The sequence below is a fragment of the Giraffa tippelskirchi genome, chromosome 5 (genome assembly GCF_054371585.1).
Source record: "Giraffa tippelskirchi isolate mGirTip1 chromosome 5, T2T-mGirTip1v1.2.pri, whole genome shotgun sequence".
NCBI classification, from domain to species: Eukaryota; Metazoa; Chordata; class Mammalia; order Artiodactyla; family Giraffidae; genus Giraffa; species Giraffa tippelskirchi.
Genome location: NC_137279.1, coordinates 184,070,389 through 184,096,116, shown reverse-complemented (window position 1 = coordinate 184,096,116; position 25,728 = coordinate 184,070,389). Strand labels below are relative to the sequence as shown.

General features: G+C 50.1%; 2 protein-coding genes and 1 pseudogene across 31 annotated transcripts in view; 2 read left to right on the top strand and 1 right to left on the bottom strand.

Annotated features, from left to right (window-relative positions):
* Positions 1 to 11,631, bottom strand: part of KIAA0319L (KIAA0319 like) — a 118,752-nt gene extending 107,121 nt beyond the window's left edge. For 2 of the 17 annotated variants that reach the window (XM_081488968.1, XM_081488976.1), the window contains exons 1-2: positions 11,392 to 11,631; positions 7,758 to 7,924 (exon numbers count right to left, since the gene is read on the bottom strand). In XM_081488968.1, the coding sequence (XP_081345094.1) occupies positions 7,758 to 7,896 (139 nt within the window). In that variant the 5' untranslated portion in view covers positions 7,897 to 7,924; positions 11,392 to 11,631. Of the gene's footprint in view, positions 1 to 103; positions 209 to 7,757; positions 7,925 to 10,113; positions 10,325 to 10,411 lie in introns of those variants that run through there. The other 15 variants (XM_081488966.1, XM_081488974.1, XM_081488961.1 and 12 more) reach the window with 8 other exon arrangements.
* On the top strand, positions 3,912 to 4,448 carry LOC145507926 (thioredoxin, mitochondrial pseudogene; annotated as a pseudogene).
* On the top strand, positions 11,145 to 20,571 carry NCDN (neurochondrin). 14 transcript variants are annotated; one of them, XM_081488989.1, is made up of 8 exons: positions 11,145 to 11,238; positions 11,496 to 11,563; positions 12,440 to 12,580; positions 13,680 to 14,648; positions 15,718 to 15,959; positions 16,517 to 16,741; positions 17,121 to 17,263; positions 20,187 to 20,571. In XM_081488989.1, exons 2-8 carry the CDS (start codon positions 11,531 to 11,533, stop codon positions 20,219 to 20,221), a joined length of 1,788 nt encoding a protein of 595 aa, XP_081345115.1. In that variant the 5' UTR covers positions 11,145 to 11,238; positions 11,496 to 11,530; the 3' UTR covers positions 20,222 to 20,571. The 14 variants fall into 14 exon arrangements, with proteins under 14 accessions (XP_081345115.1, XP_081345117.1, XP_081345109.1 ...); XM_081488991.1 differs by having other exon boundaries at positions 11,496 to 11,729; XM_081488983.1 differs by lacking the exons at positions 11,496 to 11,563; positions 20,187 to 20,571 and adding exons at positions 11,612 to 11,729; positions 18,550 to 20,070.
* The last annotated feature ends 5,157 nt before the right edge of the window (positions 20,572 to 25,728 follow it).

The following is a 25,728-nucleotide window of genomic DNA, read 5'->3' as shown; positions in this document are numbered from 1 at the left end:
TTGGCTCAATAAATATTTGTGAAATGAATAAGCAATCATAAAAAATTAAAACAAATAAATGATCTGCACCCATCTGGTTGTTTGACTAGCCCGTGTTCCTTACTGTGTCAGTCTGTCTGTTGGCAAACTGGATATGTATTAGGCCCAAGCCAAGTTCCATTTCCTTCACAAAGCCTTCCCTGATTTTTCTCACCTTCAGCAACCTCCACTACAACAAACAAAAAAACAGAGAATAACAAACATTGGTGAGGACATGGAGAAACTGGAACTCTCATACACTGCAAACGTAAAACAATGCAGCTGCCGTAGTAAACAAAAAAAGTTAAACAGTTACCATATGATTCAGCAACTCTACTATATAAAACAAAAATCTATACCTAAAATATTATTCAGCCATGAAAAGGAAAGCAGTACCGAAACATGTTACAACATGAATCTTGAAAACGTGACCCTAAGTGAAAGAAGCTAGACATAAAAGGCCACTTACTGTACGAATCCAATTATATTAAATGTTCAGAAAAGGCAAACTCTTAGAGTCAGAAAGTAGATTAGTGGCTTCCAGAAGCTAGAGGAGGGAGAAATAGGGAATGACTGCTAATAGGTATGAGGTTTAAGAGGTAAAATGTTCTGGAATTAAATAATGGTATTATACCTCAATTAAAAAATAGCCACCTCTAATCTCTCACTACAGAACTCCTAAATTTTACCTATCTATTTAGCCCGATATCTACTGATTTGTATTGAGTAAAACTGTTCTTTCCAGTGAGAGAAGAGATTCCTTGAAGACAAGACAAGTTTTCTCCTGGACTACTATTTTATTAGCTTCCTAACAGACATCCTTACCTCTAGCTCTCATCTCCCTCCCCTGCCATCTTTCTCCCATCTGCACCATTACCATTCTTCTATATTCTAGCAAAAATGTTCCAGGAATTTACCAGTATTACTCTTCTGCTCAAAGTTTTAATAGCTCCCAATTTTCTAAGGCAATGTTCTCCAAAGTAGACTTTTTGCTTACCAGAGGTACACAAGACAAATTATGGAGTTATGAAAAGAAAATATTAAAACTATTAATATTTGTTTTTAGTTGATCTTATTAAGGTTTTGCTTTTGGAATCTCTTCTAAACATAAGACTTTAGCACAATGGTACTTGTTTATAACGTATAAACAAAAATTGGAGCACATCCTCAACTTTTTTATGGATATGAGTGCATAATCAAGAAAATTTGTAGACCACCTGCCTTAAACAATTAAAATCAAAGCTGCTTTCTATGGCATATAAGATAGTTCATCACCTGACCACCATCTACCTCTTCAGAAGTCACCATTCCAGCTTTGCTCTTTTTATTTCAGCAGCACTAATCTGCATAGAGTTTCCTTTATTTACCAAGCTGTTTCATAATATTGTGCTTTTGCTCTTTCAATCCATTGCCTGGGAATCGCCTTTAAATCCTTCAAATTCAACCTTCAACATTCTGCCGGGCATCAGCTTCCCTGGAGAGAACTCTGCAGTTCTCCCCGTTCTTCTCTAAGCTGAACGCGTCTCTGGTTGCAGCAGCACTCTGGGCACTGCACCCCTCTATCTTTTCACTTACCACATCATAGTATTTATACATCTATCTCCCTTGTTAAGCTAGGAGTTCTTCCAGGGCAGGAATGCACTGTACTCATTTTTATTAACCTTGTGCTTCATCCAGGACCATAATCCTAGTAAGTTCTAAAAAACTGGTTCTGAATTGAATCTTTTTTCTCTGTACTCTAAATACTTATTAACTAACTCTGTAATCTATTTCCCAGAAGCAAGGGAGCAACCGTAAATGTTTTCACAGCCAACTGTTAGCTTCAGGTGTACATTAGCCTCAATGCCTCGTCTTGGTTTAGCTTTCCAAGGCTGGTTCTGGCCCTTTCCCATGGACATGCATATATAACTCTTCAGATGCAAACATTATTTTTTCAAATGTTAACATATTTTTGAATTTTTTATATATGTTAAATGGTTAACATGTTTGTGAATTGAAATGCCAAATATTAGTTATGCTTGGAAAGAACTTAAAGAGCAACTGGGTGAGGATATTGATTTCAAAGTGAAGGGAATGGTCTTTCTCAAAGGAAAGCAGGGTGTTTGCTTTGATATCCCTACTGCATCAGTAACAGAAGTACAGGAAGAATGGCAAGATTCATGACACTGGCAGTTTTCAGCGGCCACGGCCACGGAGCAACCAGAGCTAGAAGCACCACGGGAAGGATACTGCAACTTCTGAGGACAATGGGACGGCAATAGAGGCTTCAGGGGACATCGCCAGGGCAACCCAGGTGTCAGGGGACAATGGGAAAGTAGAAGCTTCAGAGGACAGCAATCAGGAGGTGGCAACAAAAGTAACAGATTCCAAAACAAAAGCCAGAAGCGGAGTTTTAATAAAGCATTTGGATAGTAATTTGAAGTAGAGGATTTATTTGGCATTAAAACAAAACTGTGTTCAGCAACATGGAACTGAACATTATTTTTCACACAAAGTTAAAAGCACATTTTATTTCCATTCTGACCACTTGGCCAGTCCCCATCTCTTTGAGAGAGATAAGCTTTAGCTAAATTATTTCATCTGATTGATGACTGTCATTTATAACTTTACCTCTACTTCTGTCTCGGGTATTCCTTTGGAAAAGGTGTATGGGTTCATTATATACTCTAGTGTATTGTCTACAGATTATAAGATAAAGTCAAGTATGCATCTGCTGATACTTTTTAAGTTGACCCGTCTTTATATTTACAAATGTCTCTTAATAGTTGGCTTCCCTGGTGGGTCAGTTGGTCAAGAATCTGCCTGCAATGCAGGAGACCCATGTTCGATCCCTGGGTGGGAAAGATCCCCTGGAGAAGGCAATGGCAACCCACTCCAGTATTCTTGCCTGGAGAATTCCACAGAAAAAAGAGCCTGGCAGGCTATAGTCCATGGGGTCACAAAGAGTCAGACACAACTGAGCAACTATCACTCACTCACACTATTTGTGAATATCTTAATCAGATCATGATGTTCTCAAAGGCATTACATCTCCTTAAAGTGCCTTCACATATCTCTGCTCTGATTGTGTTCATTCTAAGCTTTCACTCTCAAATGATAGACTGTATTGATTTTAATGTTTAATTTTCAAGGGACAATTCCCTTATTGCTAATTTATTATTCAGTCAACAAATATTTTTATGGTGCATCTACTATATGCCAAGCCCTTGGTACTTGCTAGGAATAGCTGGCATAAGCAACACAGGCAAAATCTCAGCTCTCAAGAAGCTGACAACCTATCGCAAGAGTTTCCAAATTCTTGGGGGGGTCACTTCACATTTGTCTCCAGGTACTGATAATCCCCACGTCCAAAATGCTATTTTAAGCCATTTAACAATAACATTAGAAAACAGTGATTCAATGGCTCACAAGGAAAACACAGAGCATCTTTTATCAAACTGTTATCACTGCTTCCTAGCAGTGGGTTTCAGCACTGAACCCAAAAATGAAATGAAAAAAGAAGCCCATTATACATAAGTCAATGTATACCAGGGGTTCTCCCCGAGATGAAGAAACTGCTAAGTGATAAACAGGAATGGGGATAAGTAACTGCAGAGCTGCTTTATTTTGGTTAGTTTTTCAAGAATAATTTCTATAATCCATGAACTAAAGACAACAACAAACAATCAGGAATGTATGTTATCAGGGAAACTTAAGAGCTCGGGTAAAAACCAAACAAATTCACAAGTAGACAAATACTGATTCAGGCTACCAACAACAGGACTTTGCTGCTATTGTTTTGTTGTTGCTCTTTCAAATAGGGTCTACCCCACCCCCTTTATAAAAAGAGTTAACATGCACCCTGGAAAACACAGAAAAGAATCAATATAAAGAGTAATAACCAGTGGGGAGGGCTGTGCTGTGCATCCCTTCACTCTCGCTGCAGGGAGATGGCTCAGCAACTTCTCTGAATGAGGTTGCTGACCTCCGTCATCTCTGGGAAGCCCTCTCAGAGTCGGTGGGCAGCCCTCACCTCCAGGGCACTGTAGACCCCAACAGCACAGTCCTAGTAACCTGACAGTAATACCCAGCCACACCTGGTCGATAGACACCACCAGAGTCTGTATAAACTCTAACATCCAGGATGGACCTGACTTTTAAGACCAAGTTGTCAACAGGGAGACACCAGTGGTTGTGGATTTCCACGCACAGTGGTGTGGTCCCTGCAAGACCCTGGGGCCAAGGTTAGAGAAAGTGGTGACCAAGCAGCAAGGGAAGGAGGTGATGGCCGAGGCGGCCACTGATGACCACACAGACCTCGCCATAGAGTAGGCTAACACGGTGGGCACAGTGTCAGCTGGCCATGAAGAATGGGGATGTGGGGGACAAGTGTGTGGACAACAAATGATGAGGATGAGCTGGAGACCTTCCTGAAGAAGCTGACCAGCTGACCAGCGGGAAGCATCCTGACTGCCCCTGGCCACCTGGGCCCCATAGTCCCAGGGGAACCCTGATGAAACTCACAGCCTTTCTTCGCTGGCCCCTCCCGCTCCTCCCTCTGTCTGGCCCCAAGCCTTGGAGACCAAGCCTCCGAACATGGTGGCTACGGTGGCCACCTGAGAGACAGGGCTGCTGCCCAGCTGGGAGAGTCGTCTTCCCCCCGCCCCACAACCCGGCTCTGTCTGATCCCTCCAGGGCTTTTGGCCCTGCGCCAAGGATGCTGGGACAGAGCCCTGGGGCCAGCCTGCAGTAACATTTAGTCCTGTCTCCCTGCTCCCTTCTGATCTGAACACTGGTGCCTGGCTCATTTGCCTCCTGCATTTTCCTTTCCTGCTGCTGTTTTGTAAAAAGACAAAGAAGGAAAAAGAAACCCAAACAAGTGAGAATAAAATATATAATTTTCTCATTTTTCTGTCGGTCCGTAATAAAGAACTTTATGTGATCCTTCTATTGCCCACTGTGAAGAACAGACCCTGGGCCCTGTACTACATAACCCTGTATCTACACCCCCGCTCTCCTGGAGAGAGCCACCTCCCTCTTTTCTCCCAGGTGCCAGGGCACCGAACATGTGTTGGGCTGAGGGTATCCTGCAAACCCTTGACTCTGGAAGGCTCAAGACACTACTCTCCCTCACCATTAGCTGGCCCTTTGGTTCTCGGAGGCTTCACTGTGAAAAATTGGACCAATAAAGCTAGGGTTTACACTGTCAAAAAAAAAAGAGAGAGAGAGATAATAATTCCACTACTCTAATATACATATATCTTGTTTCAGACTTTCTGTTATACAAAAATATTTTTCTTTTCACAAAACTGACACCAATTTTGAACATGAATATGCAATTGTGTATCATGTTTTTTCATGCTTAACATCAGGAGCATTTTCCATGTACTCGTTCTTCTAAAATGTGAATTTTTAAGTCAGATAATATTTCACTATGTGGACATGCCATAATTTCACCACACTCCCATTGTGGAGCAGGTAGCAGTAATGTTTTGCAACACAGAATAAATGAGTGTGGATGAATGCTCTCACTCACAACCATCTAAATATGTCCTTGAGGTAAATTCCTAAAAGGGGAATTACTAAGTCAAAGAACACGAACTTTTTAAGGATCCTGATTTATGCCAAAAAGTTCTCTATTCAAACTCTCCAGCACAACGGGAGAGCAACCACATCACCCCTTGGCAGCACTAGATATTTCTACTTTGATCTTCATCAATATGATAGGTTAAAAAGGATTTCTCCTTTTACTTTGCAGCTCTTTGGTCAGTAATGAGAATGAACATTTTTTAATGTTATAAATAATTTTAATTTCTTATTTATGAAACGCTTTTATGTCTATTATTCACTTTTGCTATTAGGACATTGTGCTTTCTTAAAAATTTATCTAAAAGAGCTCCGATACATTGTCATGTGTTGCTTGCATGTTCACTCAGTTTGAACACACAGGGGTCTTGGTTTTTCTATGGTAAAAGCTCCAACCTATGGAACTGGTACAATCTAATTCCCATCAGAGCCACTCCTACCAAGTACCACCTCTTTACCTTTATACTCAATGTGTTCCTTAGGGTGCTGTTTTTAAGCACCAGTCTCATCAGGGATACTAAAGGCTGGCCCAGTGAACCCACAGCACTCTGTTTAACTAACTTGCTTGGAAAATACAAAAAAAACACTCCGAAAAGCTTCTTCCTCCCCTATTACTCAGAATCCCTCAAATAACAAGCTGTTCATTCTGGTTCAGGGCAAAAAAAGCTGTCTTTGGTCCTCCAAAAGATCACCTGTGGTTGGAAGGCAGCAGAGCAGAAGAAAAAGAGCGTAAGCTCTAGAGTGGAAAAACCTGCATTTAGATTCCTGGCTCTGTTGTGCTCTTGCTGTGTGACCTTGGTCAAGTCATTTTGTTTCCCTGGGCCTCAATTTCCTAATTACAAAAATAAATCTGTTTTAGGGTTATCATAAAGATTAAATTAAATATATAATGTCTATAACCTGGGGTCTGGTATATAGTAGGTGCGCTTCAAAAAATGTGATTTTCCTACTCTGATGATGTTAAATCAGTTACTTATTTAATTCAAATAATCTTACATAAAATGTTCACCTGAAATAGCTAGCTGTCCCAGCAAAGAATCATCTGGGTAAAAAATATTTAGGTCAGCTTTCTGTCAACTGCAATTTCCACTGCTATAATTATGCAATCATCAACCACCACTGCAAGACAACCAAACCCCAAAGTTGATGTCACTGAAATTGTTAAATACAGTAATTATTTGATTCTCAAGATCATAGCCACCAACTCCTTTTGGAAAGCAATAGAAATCTTGGTAATTATAGGATCAAAAGACTGATTAGTTTTCCCAGACAGTGGTTTCCACAACAGAAGTCTTTTGGTCATTGCCCAGAACAGCAGCATACGCAGAAGTCATTCTCACCTCCATACTCTGAAAAGCTCAATGTCAACAAAAGAACCAAAGGAAAAAAGACAGAAGAGAAAGGGCTACTCTTTGAAATTTAGCCTTTTTGGCACTTTTTCCTGGCAAGAGGTAAAAGACTGGTGAAATAATCTCTAGAAGGAAACTATACTTTAAAAATCTATCAGCATAACCCCTTTCTATGGAAAAAGGTACATTCTCCTTCTAAGTATAGAGGGTAGATTCCTTTACGAAAGGAAAGAAAGCATAGTATCACTTATGTTCATAGCACTGTACTACACACTTTAATTACTTTATCTTTTAAATCAAGTTGTGAGGTAGGTCTTATCCTTCCTTACAGACAATAGGTAACTTGCTCAAGGCTTTGTAGTTATTAAGTGGAAAGAAACACCCAGCTCCCAGACCCAGGTCTAACTTTGAAACCTTTATCTTTTCATTACATCTTCATGAAATCTCAAAATGATCATGCCAGTTCTCTTTTATGAGAAAGAACCCAGGGACTTCCCTAGCAGCCCAGTGGTTAAGACTTTGCACTTCCACTGCAGGCAGCACAGGTTCCATCCCTGGTCAGGGAACTAAGAATCCTGAATGCCATGTGGCAGCAAGCCAAAAACAAATTTTTTTTCAAAAAATGAAAAAAAAAAACCCAATTTAAATTTTGGTCTAAAACAAAACAGACAGACAAATAAACCCAACAAAGTGTTCACCAAAAGGGTGACCATTTCTATCAATTAGCATGTTGCTTTTCTGGCTCTTATTAGTCTTTAAAATGAACTGACAGACTCACACAAAGTACTCTTTTTAAAAAATCTTAAATATTAAAGAAAATGGTACCTGTTGACAACCACAGGGCACTGAAGCAGAAGCAAATATAAAACAGGTACAAGCTTTTCAACCGCTTCACAGATGTCTGCCAACACAATCTTGATAAAATCCAAGAAGCACGGCTTGGCTTGATTCCCAGCTTCTCCATGGCCTTCCAGACAGGCAGAACCAGTCCACTAGAAAGACAGAAAAAGAAGAAATTATATGCCAAGTAATTAATAATTGATTCCTCGAAATGCAGAGTGCTAGACAGTGTGACAGATTAGAGAGAAGAGAAACTTCAAGCTTGTCTTTCACTGTTCATACCTGTCTATAAATCTCAAACCTGAGCTTTGACATAGCCTATAATTATCAGGATAAAAACATAGCAAGGGATATGAAATGAATCCACTGTAAAGCTGAAACACTTTATATTCCATTATTTTCTAATCTAACAGTTAATCATCTATGTGGAAGAGTGGAAAGTGCACCCAACTGAAAAATGAGATCTGAGTTTCAGTTCTAGTTCTGCTAACAGCTTTGTGACTTTATCCAAATACTGTTTTTTTATCTATGAAAAGAAGAGCTCGGAGCATCACAGGTGAACTAATCTGAAGGTTTTTCTAGTTATGTTTTTAGAGAGCTTTAACGTGATTGTCATTGGGTAGGGCATGCATTCTCCAGTTTGCTATTGTCCCCACCACTCTTATCTTTAAAATCTATCTGGTTTATACTTTGATATCACCTCCAGGACCCTTAGAATCATTAGCAATTCCTGAATTAAATTCATTTATCCACTCAACAAGTATTTACACAACCCCCTATTTTGTACTAGGCATCCAGAATCTAGGGGTTGAATGACAGGTCCCTTTCAGAAGTAAAAAAATGACTTTCCATCAGTTTCTTCTTACACAACTTCCCTATATTGTATAAATTATTATATAAATGTTGGCAGCATTAATAGGGTTGAATGAGTTCTGAAGAAGCAATTCAAAAATCTTCTGTACTAAATATGCACCTGTCATCCACATCTAGAAAATGGCACAGACTGACAACCCCCAACCCCAGCCCAGCACTGTCTGGGTTGGATATCAATATCAGGAAACAGACACACACACACAGAACTGCAAAACTAAGGTACAGCCCACCCAAGAAAAAGTTTTCACTGAGCCTTAAGCATCTGAAGGACTTCCTCTTTCTCATTCACTTCCATCCATTCCTATTTTTAGTGGTTTGTCATTGTATGTTAGGGGGCAGGGGACAGAAAGGTGTGCAGGCCAGACACATGCTCAAGGGATTATGAAGTGGAGCCTAAGTTAGAAAGCATATCTAGCAACTTTTCTAGCCTCCCAAGATGGAAAGAGTGAATGTGCATGTGAGTGTGTGTGTATGACTCTTACCCAACACATTAGTGCCTACCACAAAAGGATTTTAAATTCAAGGTGACTCAACACCTGTCATCAATAGCATGGCAGGTAGGCGACAGAAGCATAAAAGAAATGAATCGGTTTTGAAAATGGGAGTAATAAACACCACTGGATTGGCAAGCTGATTAGAAGGGCAAGGTCTCACAAACCGTGCAGGAGACAGAGGCGGTTATTTTCTTGTGAACTCCCAATCCGTCTTTCCTCTGAAACCTACAATTGCTTAAGGGCACAAATCACTGCTAGGGCCCAGTCAAAGCCGTGCTGACCAGAGGCAGGAACAACAACACAACACCAAGATCCAAACGGCTTGTTACAGAATCAAAGGGAAACAGCCCAGGGAGAGAACACACACCCCCACAATACTTGACAAATGAAAATCTAGAAAAGCAAGCAAGAGTTCTGGCATTTAGGGCGTTACAAGCACACCCGAAATAAAAGCACTCTCTGTTGCAGCAGCTGTTCAGACAGAGCAGGGGGTAATGTTTACTTAATACTTCAGGTTGATGGGGGATGTATCATAGTTCAGTCTGTCAGCTACATACGTGGAACTCCATTTATGTACCCAGCGATAAGATGTTTGAACAACGACAGAGCACGTCTGAAACAGCCTATTCAGCTAGTATGAGTAATCAAGAATAAAGCTCTTAGAAAAAAAAAAAAAGCCTCAGATATTTGGGAAAGTTACAGAACAGACTGCCATGAATAGCTTTGCTTATATTTGCAGACATTGTTTTCCAAATAGCTGGAAAAATGAACAGATTGTTCTGGGAGGTCGTCCTTCCAACTTGTTCCCTAGCTTCCAGTCTGTTAATCAGATCAGAAAGCACAAGGAGAGTCAGTTAATACTCTTCACTAACTGCATCTGTCGTCATTTGGGCACAAGCACCGTGAGGTGAATGGAAGCAAAGCTTTCCTGGAATCTCGCCCGAGGTCTTTTCTCTCGACTTCCTTCATTTCACCTTTGTGCTCACTGCAACCACCACAGGACCCCTCTGGGGGGCATAATTTTCCGTGTCCTGGATAAGGTAGGTTTCGCAACGTAATGTACAAGTAGTGCTCAGCCCCGCCCCCCTTATTCAGCATCGACGTGCTGTCTTGGTGGGGAGAACACGAGAGAGAGTAACTAGGGGCGAGGAAGGAAGGAGACCCGCAGCGTCTCGGGGCCGGTCTGTCTGTCTGTCAGGGGATGGAAGGAACAGCAGGACCAGGCCCGGGGCCCACCAAAAACGGGCTCAGCCTGGGACTCCAGCTCCGCACCTGCAAAGCCAGAAGCAGCTGGCTGTCCTAGCCGGGCCAGGAGCGCCGCCTCCGGGTCCCAACAGCCGGCCAGCGCACCCCCAGAAATAGCCCGTCCCGGTCGCCCCTCCCATGGGCTCGTGGTCCTCGGCCCGGCAGCCAGCCGCCCCCGGCCACCTACCGGGGCTCAGGGCCACACAGCGGGGCCCCGGCTCTCGGCGGCCTCCGCCTCCTCCCGGTCCATGGGGTCGGGGCCCCAACCTCCGCTCCCCTCACCCGGAGGAGGAGGAAAAGGAAGAAGCGAATGCGGGCTCCCCAACCGGACAGCTCGCTCTCGCCTCAGCCTCCCTGGACAGCGACGATGGCCGGAAACGCCGCCCCCTCCCACCTCCCCGGCTCAACCCGGAAATACACTCTTCACGCTGAACAAGCTCTCCTGGCCCCCCGGAAGCTCAATTCTAGCCGCCAGCCCGCGTGGGAGGAGGGGCAGTGCTGGAGGGTAGAACTACGCACGAGCGAAGGAGCCTGGGTCCCCAGGCTGTCGCCTCCCGCTCTCCAGAGGCGGTCTGCACCTCCGCCCGCCCGGCGCGATCCCCAGGCCCCAGACTCGGGCAATACCCACAAGCAAGATGGCGGCAGCGGCAGCACCCCCTACGGCTTAGCGCCCAGCCGTGCCATTGGTTGGAGCCTGGAGTGAGGCCGCCGCGGATTGGTCGAGAGCGCTGCGGGGGTGGGGGTGGAGCTGCAGCAGCCCGGAGCCTGGAGTGGGCAACGCGGCGTGAGCAGCGGCCCCAGGCTCCCGGAGCATCGCGCTCGGAGAAGACTTCGCCGCTCGGGGCCGCAGCCTGGTGAGCTCAGCCCCCTTCAGGCCCTCCCCTCCATCCCAGCCGGGGCCGCTCCGAGCCGGCGCTGATCGATGCCGACACACCCCGGGGACCCTATCGCGACATCTCCGCGCCCTGTCGAGACTCCATTTTGTCACAGCCCTTCTCAATATATACCTATATCATTTAAAAAAAAAAAATTTGCCCTGTCATCTTTGGGGGCTGTCCCATGTCGTGGTTTTGCCGTGATCTCTCCGTGACATCACCGCGCCATCGTGAAGTGTGATCTCATCGCCGCCCTGTCGTGACTTCATCAATGTCGTGTTGTGACCTGGCTGCGGCGGGACAGGTGGTGACCGCCAGAAACCCTCCTCCCCTTCTCATCTCCTCATCTCAGCGGCCCCGCTTCGATTATCCGGCTTTTGGATTATCCGTTGTCCTGGGAGCCACCTGGGACCCCTTCTTGCTTCTCCAGCCCCTGCAGGCATCCACAGGCTGGTAGCCGGATGGGGAGGGTGAGGAGAGGGAGCGCAAGGGGTTAATTCTGCTGCTGCTGCTGCTGCTGCTGCTGCTGCTGCTGCTGCAGCTTCTGCCCGAGGGAGGGAAAGGAGAGGAGGCACGGAGCCTGCGGGGGCGACTGAGAGCCCTGGCTGGAGGGGTGGCATCCCCAGAGGGGCCTCTGAGCCTTCCCTGGGTCAGTGCCCTGTGTCCTCACTTCCACTCAAGCTTGTGTCCTGTGTCTTCCGAAGAAGGGAGGGGAAAGGAAGCCTAGCACGCCCTTTTCCCTCGTGTCAGCCTGAGTCCGGATAATCGAACTTCACCATGTATGTTTCCATTCCTCCCTGTCTGTCCTCACCACTTCTTCCTTGTACGCCTGGTGGAGGGAAACAAAACCTGGCTTTTGGTGCCAGGGGGCAGCGGAGCAGTGGGGCCAGCCCTTTCCGGCCCCCAGGAGACTGTTAAGGAGAGCTGTCCAACTGAGCAGCAGGATGCATGGTCCTTCTGTCCGCACTTTTTGGAGGTGACCTTGGACCAGGGTCCCTTCTTCATCCCTAGGGACTTGAGGGTCCAGCCTGTTAAAGGGGCTCCCCCACGGGAGGTCAGCCCTGAGGAGTCCATCCCTCCTGATCCTCCCCTCCCTCTGTGCTAATCCCTCCCTCCCTCCTCCACTCCCACCCCCACCCCTCCTCTGCAGAGGGATGCTCAGTCCCTCTTGTGTTCACAGTTGGGCAAGGCGGGCATCATGGCCTCGGATTGCGAGCCAGCTCTGAACCAGGCTGAGAGCCGAAACCCCACCCTGGAGCGCTACCTGGGAGCCCTCCGTGAGGCCAAGAATGACAGTGAGCAGTTCGCAGCCCTGCTGCTAGTAAGGAGCTGACTGACAGCTGGGAGGTGGGGAGGGCAGGGTGGTTGGGCCCTGTAGGAATGGGGTCAGCAAGTCCCCGAGGATATATAGTTGCTGCTGGTAAACCTGAAGGCACCAAAGAAGGTCCAGGGCACCTACCTGTGGACTCATTTTTGCTCTCACTGCATATGGGAGCAAAGGGGGAAATAAGGGTGAATAAAGCTTGCGGCCCTTAGGAGCCTTGGAGGAGGCTGCTTGGGTCTGCTCTCTGGGGTGTCCCAGAGCAGATGGGAGCTGACTCATAGGGTAACAGCAGCAGGTAGTAACTAGTGCAGAATACTTGATGGTTGGGGATGCATGTTCCGGAGATGGAGAGAGTCGCAGGACTGGAAGTGACTGGGAAAGGGTCCCTGGGGATGGCCAGAATGGGTATGTAGGTTGAGGATGAAGGAGTTGATTTGGGGCTCAGCCCTGTTGGAGGAACCCAAGCTGGGGACAGCAGAACAGAAGCTGCAGTGCTGGGAAGGGGGGGCTGGTGTGTGGGGGGTGAAGGGAGGAGGGAGTACAGCCTGCTTGTTTGCCATGGCAACAGGGAGAAGGCTCCAGAGTCAAGGGCTCACACTGCAGCAGAGGAGGTGTTTAGGTGAAATGTAAGGGGAAATGTTTTGACAGGCAGGGCGGCGAGACACAGGAGCCATTTCCCCTGAGAAGGTGGCGGGAATGGATGAGAGACTTCTCGAGGGAACGATTAGAGAGGGACCCCAAGTCCTTGGAGAATTTTAAACACTGAGTTCCAACCTCTTGCAACTCAGATGGTGGGCATCTAGCTCAGACATCAAGAACTTTCCAGCTAACAGGGTAATGACATGGCAGAAAGTACAGTTGAGGAGGACTGGACCTCCCTTCTACAGGGATCCTAGAGGAGGGATCCCAGAGGTCACACTCGTCTGCCTCAGGGGAGAAGGAAGGAACTGGATAAGCTGATCTCTGGGAGGCTTCCTGACCCCAGAGTGAGTCCTGTTACATAACCTAGTCCTGCTGATGGTCCACCCCCAGCGTGCAGGGGGCAGTCTTTGCCATCCCTTCCTTTCATCCTGCTGATCGCACATACCTCCCTCAGGTGACCAAGGCAGTCAAAGCAGGTGACATCGATGCCAAAACTCGGCGGCGGATCTTTGATGCCGTCGGTTTCACCTTCCCCAATCGACTCCTGACCACCAAGGAGGCGCCGGATGGCTGCCCCGACCACGTTCTCCGGGCCCTGGGCGTGGCCCTGCTGGCCTGCTTCTGCAGTGACCCTGAACTAGCCGCCCATCCCCAGGTCCTGAACAAGATCCCCATCCTTAGCACCTTCCTCACAGCCCGGGGGGACCCTGACGATGCTGCCCGCCGTTCCATGGTCGATGACACCTACCAGTGCCTGACAGCCGTGGCGGGCACCCCCCGTGGGCCCCGACACCTCATTGCCGGAGGCACCGTGTCTGCCCTGTGTCAGGCATACCTCGGGCACGGCTACGGCTTTGACCAGGCCCTGGCACTCCTGGTGGGGCTGCTGGCTGCTGCTGAGACACAGTGCTGGAAGGAGGCGGAGCCCGACCTGCTGGCTGTTTTGCGGGGCCTCAGCGAAGATTTCCAGAAAGCCGAGGATGCCAGCAAGTTTGAGCTCTGCCAGCTGCTGCCCCTCTTTCTGCCCCCGACAACCGTGCCCTCCGAGTGCCTCCGGGATCTGCAGGCCGGGCTGGCACGCATCCTGGGCAGCAAGCTGAGCTCCTGGCAGCGCAACCCCGCACTGAAGCTGGCCGCCCGCCTGGCACACGCCTGCGGCTCCGACTGGATCCCAGCGGGCAGCTCCGGGAGCAAGTTCCTGGCCCTGCTGGTGAACCTGGCATGCGTGGAGGTGCGGCTGGCACTGGAGGAGACGGGCACAGAGGTGAAAGAGGATGTGGTGACCGCCTGCTACGCCCTCATGGAGCTGGGGATCCAGGAATGCACCCGCTGTGAGCAGTCGCTGCTTAAGGAGCCTCAGAAGGTGCAGCTTGTGAGCATCATGAAGGAGGCCATCGGGGCTGTCATCCACTACCTGCAGCAGGTGAGGGTGGGGGGGCAGGGGAGGGCCATGGAGGGGGAGGGGGCCTTGTGCAGCAGGGAGCCAGAGGCAAGGGAGAGGGGGAGGTGAAACCCCGCCCCTGGGTGTATGGCTGATCCTGCAGCACTCCAGGGAGTAGTGTGTGGCGAGCCTCTCTCTCCCTCCTCCCTCCTTCCCTCCCTGAGCCTCCACACAAGCACCACACCACACACCATATGTGCACTCACATCACAGTACACACACGCACACACAACACAGAAGCCTCCCACTCACAACCCTCTCCCCAGTCCACACACACTGAACTGAAGCAGTCTGTCCTGCTCAGTCTGCAGCGTTGGCTTACACACGTGCACACACAAACAGGAGCCGGGCTGCCGGTTCCGGACCTCCCTGCCCGGCTCCATTTCATCATCTCCCCCAACGGCCCTCCCCGCTCCCGTCTGAGAGTCCAGCTCTCCTGTCCCACGGGGCTTCACTCAGAACTCTGGTCTCTCTAGTAGCCTGTTCCAGTCACTGAACTCAGCCACCCGACCTCCCACCTACCATGCCAAGCTCTCCCATGGTCTCATTCTTTCTGACTTAGCCCAAAGTGGGGCTTCTCTCCCACCGCTTGCCCCACTGCCACCAGTGGGGCTGTTTCCACAGTAGCCAGGGGCCTGGCCTCCCACCCCATACCTCCTACCCCATACCTCCCACCTCCACGAGGTATGTGCGATCACCCCTGGTCAGAGCGGGGTGTTGACCGAGAGGGAGTGTTTATCTAGCCGTGGACCCGTGGGTATCCTAGCCTTGAGATGCTTTAGAGGTTGAGTGCCAGCGAGTGCAGGGCCGTGTCCTCTGAAGTCCGGTTTGCTCAGCAGGCCTGCTCTGAGGGCCTGCTCTGTGCCAGGCCCCTGTTGAGTGAGCGTGTCCCAACCATGTGCTGGGTTCTGGGCCCACAGGGCTGGCCTTTGCAGGGCTCGCAGGCCAGAATTTCCCTCTAGTTGTGTTATTCCTAGGCTGGCCAGCATGCTGGCCAGGCAGGGGAGGGTCTCTGGTTCTGCTCCATCTCAGGAGGGTCCATTGGTAACAGGTGGGGCCAGAGAAGCAGAAGGAGCCCTTTGTGTTTGCCTCCGTGCGGATCCTGGGTGCCTGGCTGGCCGAGGAGACCTCGTCCCTGCGCAAGGAGGTCTGCCAGCTGCTGCCTTTCCTCGTCCGCTATGCCAAGACCCTCTACGAGGAGGCTGAGGAAGCCAACGACCTTTCACAGCAGGTGGCCACCCTGGCCATTTCGCCCACCACCCCTGGGCCCACCTGGCCCGGGGACGCACTCCGGTGAGTTTGTACTTAGAGTGTGTTGAGCCAGAATGTGCTAAAAGAAGGGTTGTAACAGGGACACCTCCTCTCTCCCCAAACTCAGCTGTGCTGGGCTTCCTGACTGGGGCATGGGGTTTGGTATTATTTCTTTTGTGGGGAGTAGGGGGGAATTGTTCCCACAGGACACCTGGGCTTCCTAGTCTCACTTGCCAAGCCCAGATTGTTCTGTAGAGAGAGAACTCCTGCTTCTTGAGCATCCGCTGCCTGCCAGGCATTTTATTTCACCCTTTACCAAAACTTGGTCCTCCTAGCACACCCAGGACAGGAGTCTCATCCACACGTTCAGGATGAGGAAACTGAGACCCCCAGAGGTTAAAGTCGCTTGCCCACACTCACAGCCCAGGCTTGAGCCCAGGCCCGTGCAACTCCGAAGTCTGTATTCTTTCTACAGGGCCTACAAGGACGTGTTCTCCTTCTCCCCGACTTCTGTTCTCCTCTTTGATGGGGTGCCCCCCGAAGGGAATCCTGGTGCCTTCATCTCACCCCTCATGTTTCTGCCCCTTCTGCACCCACAGGCTCCTCTTGCCCGGCTGGTGCCACCTGACCGTCGAGGACGGGCCCCGGGAGATCCTGATCAAGGAGGGGGCCCCCTCTCTGCTGTGCAAGTACTTCCTCCAGCAGTGGGAGCTCACGTCCCCCGGCCACGACACCTCAGTGCTGCCCGACAGCGTGGAGATCGGCCTGCAGACCTGCTGTCACATCTTCCTCAACCTCGTGGTCACTGCACCAGGGCTGATCAAGTGAGGCTGGGGAGGAGGTTGGAGGAGCAGGGACCCTGCTCAGACTTGCCTGCAGTCTCAGTCTCTTCCTCTGCTTCCCTGGGCCCATGGGTTCCTGTTAACATTAGAATGAAAGGGCCTCAGAATAGAGAGAGCCACCCCACACTGGGATTTGGGATGTGCGGAACTCCCCCTGGGCGTGTATGTCTACCTGCTCCAGCCATCACCCAGTCTCTGCTCCCCAGATGCCGCAGAAGGAGGCCCACAGTTAACTGTTCACCATGCTGCCTAATCCCTTGCCAAACCCTGGCCTGCTGAAACTGGGAGCCCAGGTTGCCCCAGGGCTTGGTCTGGGTCCACTCATCCCCTGCCTCCCGTCTTTCCCTCCCTTTCCCCCCAGGCGAGATGCCTGCTTCACTTCTCTGATGAACACCCTGATGGCGTCGCTGCCTTCGCTGGTTCAGCAGCAGGGGAGGCTGCTTCTGGCTGCCAACGTGGCGACCCTGGGCCTCCTCATGGCCCGGCTCCTGAGCACCTCTCCAGGTAAGCCCTGGGGACCCAGTCCGAACAGATGGACGACCTGGGTGGAAGCAGAAGACCAGGCCGTGTTCTGGGGACAAGTCGTCATTTTTCTGAAAATGATTTTACAGAATTTTCCAATCAATCTCTGAAGTGCATCTCCATCCCCCGCCCCGCCCCACCCTTCTTCCCAGAACGATAATAACATCATCTTCCTTCTAAAGACTTTGAAGGCAAGGCCTGGTGGGTGTAAGTACAGGCCTGTTCTCAGGCACAGGCATAAGCACCTGGAACCCCCAGCAGCCCAAGGAATCTGAATTCTGTGTCTTCAAGGTGGAGCCGCCCCCACCCAGGCCCTGAGTCAGAAACACGACTTCTCTCCATTGAGGTTTTTCTCTGCTCAGCACTTCACCTCCCTCATGACAGGCTTCAGTGCTCTTTCAGCACGTCCCTCCCTCCCCACCCGCACCTCACTCTGGCTGTGTGTGGGGCAGGGTTGGGGGGGCATCCGCTCCAGCCCCCTACCAGCCCTCTGTGTCTCCCACTTTGGCCGTGGGTGTCTGCTTGGGCCCCTCTGTCCCCGCCTGTTCCCTGTACCCCATCTGTCAGGCTGGAGGAGCTGCACAGATGCCTGGGAACAGAGTGTAATGAGCCCGTAATGTAATGAGCAGCCTCTGTTGCCTGTGCAGGGGGGGTCCCAGTAGGGTACCCGGCAGCTGGAAGAGGGACATGTCCCAGTGGATCAGGAACCCCACCCCACCCCACCCGACCCTCTAGCCCTGAGCTCCCTCAGATCCAGGCTGCATCTTCACAGCCCCTGAGTAGAGCCCCCGTGTTGGTTAGCCTGACAGCCTCGGGAGAGCGTCTGCAGTGCAAGGGGCATAGTAGCCCTGCAGGCTAGTGAGCCAAGCCCATGGTCCCCTCTGGCACCTTCTTCTGGCCTAAGAATCAAATTGCCGCACCCCCCTCATTGCTGAAGGGCTAGGCCCAGCAGAAGCTCCCATCACCACTCAGACCGTAGCAGGGTCCGACCACGAGGTAGAGTCCCAAGATTATTACATTTCATTCTCATGACAAGAGTTCTAAGATTAGCACGATTGGCCCCGTTTTACTAGTGAAGAAACCAGACCCAGAAAGTGAGTTACCTGAGGTCCTACCGTGAAGGTAGGGTTTGAACCCAGGCCACCTGACTCCAAGCTGCGCCTCGGAGGTTCCTGAGTGTGCCCACCAGGAAAGGGGGAAGGGCAGGGCAGGTCCGGTGAGGCAGCCAGCCCCTCTGGTTCATGCCCCTCTCCCTGCTTGCCTTCCAGCTCTGCAGGGAACACCTGCATCCCGAGGTTTCTTCGCGGCCGCCATCCTCTTCCTGTCACAATCCCATGTGTCCCGGGCCACGCCCGGCTCAGACCAGGCAGTGCTGGCCCTGTCCCCCGACTACGAGGGCGTCTGGGCGGATCTGCAGGAGCTCTGGTTCCTGGGCATGCAGGCCTTCACAGGCTGCGTGCCCCTGCTTCCCTGGCTGGCCCCCGCCGCCCTGCGCTCCCGCTGGCCCCAGGAGCTGCTGCAGCTGCTGGGCAGCGTCAACCCCAACTCTGTCAAGCCTGAGATGGTGGCCGCCTATCAAGGCGTCCTGGTTGAGCTGGCACGGGCCAACCGGCTGTGCCGGGAGGCCATGAGGCTGCAGGCGGGTGAGGAGACTGCCAGCCACTACCGCATGGCCGCCCTGGAGCAGTGCCTGGCCGAGCCCTGAGGGGGCATCCACTGGGGACAGACCTGGGGGTGGGCAGCGAGGGAAGGAGGGAGGAGGCATCTCCCCTGAAGCCCCCCAATTAGACCCCCCCTCCCCAAATTTCCCCCCTGAACACCCCAGCTTTCTGGCTTTTCCGAGGGGTGAGGGCATGGTGCCCACCCTTCAAGTGTAAGGAATTGCGTCACGCCCCCTGGGCCCACTCCGGGGCAGGGATTGACTTGGAAATCAGCGTGGCTGTCCCCGCCAGGTCGGGGAAGGTTGGAGCAGCCCCCAGAGAGGTGGGGCACTAGGTGTCATTTTGCCCAAATGTCTGGCTCCCTCGCAGGAGAGAGGCCCCCAAATGGGACAGGGCTGGCAGGAGCCGGCTGCCTCAGCCCATGTGCCCTGCCGGCCAGGGCGTGGGCTCCCCAAGACTGTGGTGCCCCTCTGGCCTCCCAGGTCCACGTCCTTTAAATTGGCCATTTGGTTCTTGCCCTTGGCCCCCTTGGGCAGAGAGCAGGCTCAGGCCATTGACATCGCGGTTCTTCCTGTCAACTTCAGTGACCAAGGGTCTGAACTGCCCCAGCCTTCCGGGGCAACCTGGGGCAGACAGGCCTGATGGGGGGCGTCAGGAAACCTCCTTCCACTTGAGCTTCCTTGAGGGGACCCAGGAGCCCTTGGGCCCTGGTCTCTAAGCTTTTGTGTCGTGTTGCAGCAGAGTGACAGTGGGGGCTGGGGAGTTATTTATTTTGCCTGTCCTTATCCCTGCTTGGACTCCTGAGCACCTGATCCCTGTCCCTTCGGTGCCATCTGGCCTGGCTGGAGCCAGGAGCCGGAAGGATGCTTTCCCAGAATCCGCATGTTCCCCTAGTGACCGCACCCCATCGCCATCATGGTGCCTGGCTTCCACTCCCACCCCTGCTGATGATTGCTCTCTGCCGAGAGGCGCGACTGGCGGCTCCAGCAGGGACTACCTTTCTTATGAACCTAGGGGACCCCCACCCCAACCTGACCCCTTGCTCCCCTCTTCCCTCCCCCAGTGCGTTCTGTGATCTCCAAGTTCAAAGCTGTGCAATGTGGACACTCAATAAATGTTCATTGGTGACGAGACGGCTCCTGTGTGGTCTGTCCTGCACCTTCTTCCCTCCGGGCCCCAGCAGCTCACGGCACACGTGCCCTGCTAATCACAGTTCACAAGCATCCTCTCGTTTATTCCCCCAGAAAATCCAATGAAGCAAGTGTCATCACGATTCTGAGGAAACTGAGGTGCCAGGAGGTGATTTGCTCAAAGTGTTGCAGCCAGTAAGTCCCAGAGCCAAGACTCCCTGCAGGCCATCCAACTTCTTAGCCCGCACCCTTCAATGCCAGAGCAGTTGGCAAATTCGTGTTGATGTGGCGAGGCCTGGATGGGCGAGGGGAAACGTGTGCTCTTTTGTACAAATGAAGTGCTGCCCCTCCAGGTCAGCAGGTTGCTGCCAAGATAGCTGTCACCTCCTCCAGTGTTTAAAGAGAAGTCAAAAATCTGTTTTTAATGTGAAATCTGATTTTGAATGTTGATATTTTTAATTAAATCATCACTACCCCAACAGAACATCTGCAGGCCAAATGTGACTTTCAAGCAGCCAGCTGTTCATTTCCATTGTATGCCAAGTGAGAAGGGGAAAGATCTGAGAGCTTCACTGGGGACTGGACTGGAGCACCCACTGCCTCACCAGGCCTGAACCAAAGCTGTAAGGCTGGAGCCAGACCAGTCCCAGGTCCACACTCTACAGACCCTTCTCCACCTAGGCCCTCAAGCCTACAAGCATTCGTTGAGCATTTTCTAAGCACCTACCTGTGGTTAGCTATGCATAGACAGCAAAATTGATTTATCTATTGGATGTACTCAAAGTCATGTCCTTGGCATGGAGTCCCTGAAATCCCTGAAAAGTATGAAGTCAGAACCTGTCTGCCAAGCAGCTTAAAATCTAGAGGGGAAACAGACAAGGTGATGGGCAACTCCTAAAGACGTAAGCAGTTGCTTCTATGAGGGGGGTCTGTATAGTGTGTCTGGAATAGGAGATCCCCTCAGCCTGGCTGAATCAGTCCAGGAAAATTCAGAGGAGCTATCTGTGGTGAGACCTGAGGGGAGAAGGAGCTTGCCAGATGGACAAATAGAAGAACAGGAGCTTGGGAACTGCAAGTAGGTCATTACTGCTACAGTGGGGAGTGTGAGGTGGGGAGTGTTGGAAGATGAGGTTGGATCCGTGGGCAAGGACCAGACCTTACAAATTCTGGTGTCCCATCCCAAGGAGCTTAGATGTGGGATCATGCTGAGGCTGTTGATTTTTGAGCAGATTGAGTGTGATTCTGTTTGCGTTGTAGAAAGATGACTTTGGCTGCAAGAGGGACGACTGAGGCAGAGAACTTGGAGAGGAGGTAGTAAGTCTGAATTAAGCCAGTGGCCATGAGGGTGGAGAAAATAAGTGCAGTCGGTGTTAGTTAATTGGCTTGGTGATTAATTGAAAGTGAAGAGGGATGAAGAGAAAGGATGACTCCCAGGTTCCAGTTCTGTGCCAGTGAGTGACTAATGGGGCCATTCACTGTCATGGGGAGAAAAACAGGTTTGTGCAAAATACAAGCTCATCTTGGTAAATGGTGAATTTGCCCTGCTGATATCCAGGGGGAAGTGTCTCTCTGCAGTTGGAGAGAGGCCTGGGCAAGTGACAGATTCAGGAGTTGTCGGGATCGGCAGTCCTTAGAGTGATGGAAGTGACTTGAGATCATCTGGGGAAGTGAAAAGAGAAGGGAAGGGCGCCCCAAAGCCAATGGCAACTGCCCCTGGTCCCTCCTCTCAAAATCCTCTCCCTCATGTGGTGGAGAAGACAAACTGCAGAAATCCTCAAAATGCAAAGTGGACTGGAGTCTGTACTTTGGTGAGGGTTGGTCAGAGAGTTCTTGACTCTGGAATGCGAGGAGGACTGGGCTGCCAAGTAAGACCAAGTTTGCTCCTGGTAATCAATTCAGCAGCAAGGGAGAAAGGGGTACGTGAGCTGCAGTTGTGAGATCTGACCACCAGGTGGAGCATGAGTATCTTCTTGGGCCTGATTTCCCCTACCCTGCACGCCACCAGGCAAAGAGCAGAAGGCTGTCAAAGGCGCGCAGGAGGGTGGCTGGGCTAACAATAAAGGAGGCAGGCCTGAGTCCTTTGTTAACATAAACTCCTATGGCAAACTCACTTTTTGAAAAGAGAGGGAAAGATTTGAGCCTGGGAGAAGAGCCATAGGGCTAGTACGCCAAATGTGAGTCTGTATATGCTTGAACATGCATACCTATGTGTCAATGTATGTCCTGGGTCTCCACGTGTGTATCCCATAAGTCTCCCTGTGCATGTTGTGTGCCTATGTGTCCAGGACTGTCTGCATATGGATCCTGTGCACATTCCAGCCCCCCGCATGTGTGCATGTGTTGCAGAGAGTGGGCAACTGGCAATGCCCACCTCCATGCCTCAGAAAGTGAGGAGTCCCTTGGTCCTGAACAAGCAAGGGAATAGAGTCTGCAACCAGGAAACTTTGAGTGGGCTGCCGTCTATGGGGTCGCACAGAGTCGGACACGACTGAAGCGACTTAGCAGCAGCAGCAGCAAAGAGCAAACCATGAAGAACATCCGTCTCCTCAGAAGCCATAAACAAAATCACTCACTGATCATAATGTGACTTCTCCACATTTTACCTGGGCTCTAGGTCTAGTTAGCCAGAGTCATGTTCAGAAACATGTGTGCATGCTCAGCCGTGTCTGACTCTTTTGCGACCCCAGAGACTGCAGCCCACCAGGCTCCTCGGTCCATGGAATTTTCCAGGTAAGAATACTGAGTGGGTCGCCATTTCCTACTCCAGGGGATCTTCCTGACCCACGGATCAAACCAGTGTCTCTTGCATGTCCTGCATTGACAGGTGGATTCTTTACCACTGAACCACCTGGGAAGACATATTCATTTAGAAGGCTTCCTAAAGGATCCTATGAATAGGTTGAGGAATTCATAAACTCATCCATTCATTCATTCATCATTTATTTAATAAGCCTTTACTGAGCACCTGCTATGTACCAAGCCCAGCACTAGATTTGACATACTTTCTGTTTCACCTTTCTTCTTCTTGTAAACTGGTTCATGAGGCAGGAAAGAAAAATTAGTTGCAGCTGCAAAGAGCCTAAAATGCTAACTACAGTGTTTAAATTTTTTTGTTCCCTGAAGATGGGCCATGAGGAGCCCCAGGAGATTGTTCAGCCAGGAGGTAACATGGTCCAGTCACTTTTGTTGAAGAAGAGATATGAAAGAAGACAGGAGACCAGTTTGAGGTAGGGGGTTGTTGCAATGGTCTAGGCAGTGGTTCTCAGGCTTTATTGTACTGCTGAGTCACCTCACAGGCTTATGGCTCTGGGCTTATGCCCAGAGTTCCTGATTCAGTAGGTCTAACTGACACTTCTAACAGGTTCCAGAAGTTGCAGGTGATGCTGGTTCAGAGACCACACTTTGAGAACAACTGGTCTAAAAGCAAGAGTATGGCAGCTTAAGATGCTGACAGAGGATGAAGAGAGATGTTCAAGAATTAGAAATGATGATCCTCTATGAGAATTAGGGGCTTCCCTTGTGGCTCAGCTGGTAAAGAATCCACTTGCAATGCAGGAGACCTGGGTTCGATCCTTGGGTTGGGAAGATCCCCTGGAGAAGGGAAAGGCTACCGACTCCAGTAGCTTATGGAAATGAGGGAAAGGACAGAGCCTGGGATGGCTCTTTTTAATTTGAAGGATGGTGGTGCCATTTATGGAACTCTAGAACATGAGAGGAGAAGCAGGTTGGAGTTGGTGGTGGTGGTAGAGGAGATGTTTGACTTCAGGTTGGGGTTTGGAAGGTCTCAGCTGCAACAAGTTTCCTGGAGGGAATATCCAGTAGGCAATCGCACCTATGGGTCTGGATTTCTAGTGAGAGACACAGACTGGAGACAAGGTTGGGAGATAACAATGGGCAGGGAGTCATTAAAGTCTTGAAAGGGGATGAACTCACTAGTGAAGAGTGTAGCTAGGAAGAAAAGGTAGAAGCTACAACTCAGGATGAATAAGTGACCTTAAGGGTGTGGGTGAAAAGAAGGGAGATAGAAGAGGAGATTGAGAAAGGGTCAGAAAAGAGGAGAAATAAGCAAGCAGGAGTTGTCTTAAACTGCAAGGAAGTAGGGTGAGGAAAGCCACTGGGCAGGCAGCTTTTCTGGTCACTCTGGCCTTCCCAAGCCCACTGGGAAGAGCAGGAGATGCCCAGAGCTGGCACAGGCATCATAAGTCTCACTGCTCCCGGACGTTTTCCCAAAGCGTCCACTGACCTGCATGCACGTGCTATCACACGTACACCTGTCCTGGAGCCTGATGTCTAATGTCCTGTGGGGAACAGGGGTCTCACCACAGACCCCCACATCCATATAGATATACACACACATACTCCTGACTTCTTATCTGCCCTGGACACGAGGTTGCAAAGCTGCCCAGTTTTGCTTTCTCTATCACCTTAGCTGGTGGTTTCAGCTTCTGGAAAGTTCTTAGCGATGAAACTTCGGCTGTTTCTAGCCTCCTCCTCCTTCCCCTAAAGCCTCCCAGACTGAGATGACCCAGACCTGAGCTCTGCACCCGAGGTGTGCCTTCTGTGATACACCCCTCAGGTCTCCTCCACACACCTCCCATTCTCTATCTCCCTTTCTCCTCTAATCTAGCTCACTATTTTAATCTTTCCTTTCTCATCCTCCACTTCATTAGAAAGGGGTCTAAGAAAACATCTGGTCCACTCTTCCCTCCCATATTGTTGTTGTTGAAGTTGCAGAAACTGAGATCAGAGAGGAAAGGGGGCTTGCTCGGAATCACACAGTTCATCAGAGTCAGGACTAAATTCTAGGCTCCTGCGTCTAAGGGAATACAGAATAGTGATTCTGAACACAGAAAGAGGCTAGGGCAGACTGCTCCAGCTCTGCCACTTAACCAGCTCCTTGACCTTGGGCAAGTTATGTCACTTCTGTGTATCTCACTTATCTTACCTGAGAATAGGGGTGATAAGGGTTTCTATCTCATAGGGTTGTTGCGAGCATTAAACAACTCAATATTCATCAAGCATTTAGCATAGAGTCTGACATAGTATATAATAAGTTGTGATTATTTCTATTCAAACCTAGACAGCATATTAAAAAGCAGAGACATTATGTTGCCTACAAAGGTCCGTATAGTCAAAGCTATGGTTTTTCCAGTGGTCATGTACAGATATGAGAGTTGGACCATAAAGAAGGCTGAGCACTGAAGATTGATGCTTTCGAACAGCAGTGCTGGAGAATACTCTTGAGAGTCCCCTGGACAGCAAGGAGATCCAACCAGTCCATCCTAAAGGAAATCAACCCTGAATATTCATTGGAAGGACTGATGCTGAAGCTGAAGCTCCAATACTTTGGCTACCTGATGTGAAGAGCTGACTAATTGAAAAAGACCCTGATGCTGGGAAAGATTGAGGGCAGGAGGACAAGGGGACGACAGAGGATGAGATGGTTGGATGGAATCATCCACACAATGGACATGAGTTTGAGCAAACTCCAGGAGACAGTGAAGGACAGCGAAGCCTGGGAAGTCGGACGTGAGTTAGCAACTGAACAACAACAGTTCTACTCTGCCCTGGTCGGAGCATCTTCTTGCCATTTTTTTTTCTTTTTTAAAAAACTTTTTGGCAAAAAAAAAGACTTTTTGGCAGTGCCACGTGGCAT

What these genes read in the sequence shown, in the direction of transcription:
- NCDN (XM_081488980.1), top strand. Translation starts at nt 12,041, where the DNA reads ATGTTTCCATTCCTCCCTGTCTGTCCTCACCACTTCTTCCTTGTACGC. An exon ending in TCTGTCCGCACTTTTTGGAG is followed by an intron (nt 12,236 to 12,439) that starts GTGACCTTGGAC and finishes TTGTGTTCACAG; the next exon opens with TTGGGCAAGGCGGGCATCAT. An exon ending in ACTGCACCAGGGCTGATCAA is followed by an intron (nt 16,742 to 17,120) that starts GTGAGGCTGGGG and finishes CTTTCCCCCCAG; the next exon opens with GCGAGATGCCTGCTTCACTT.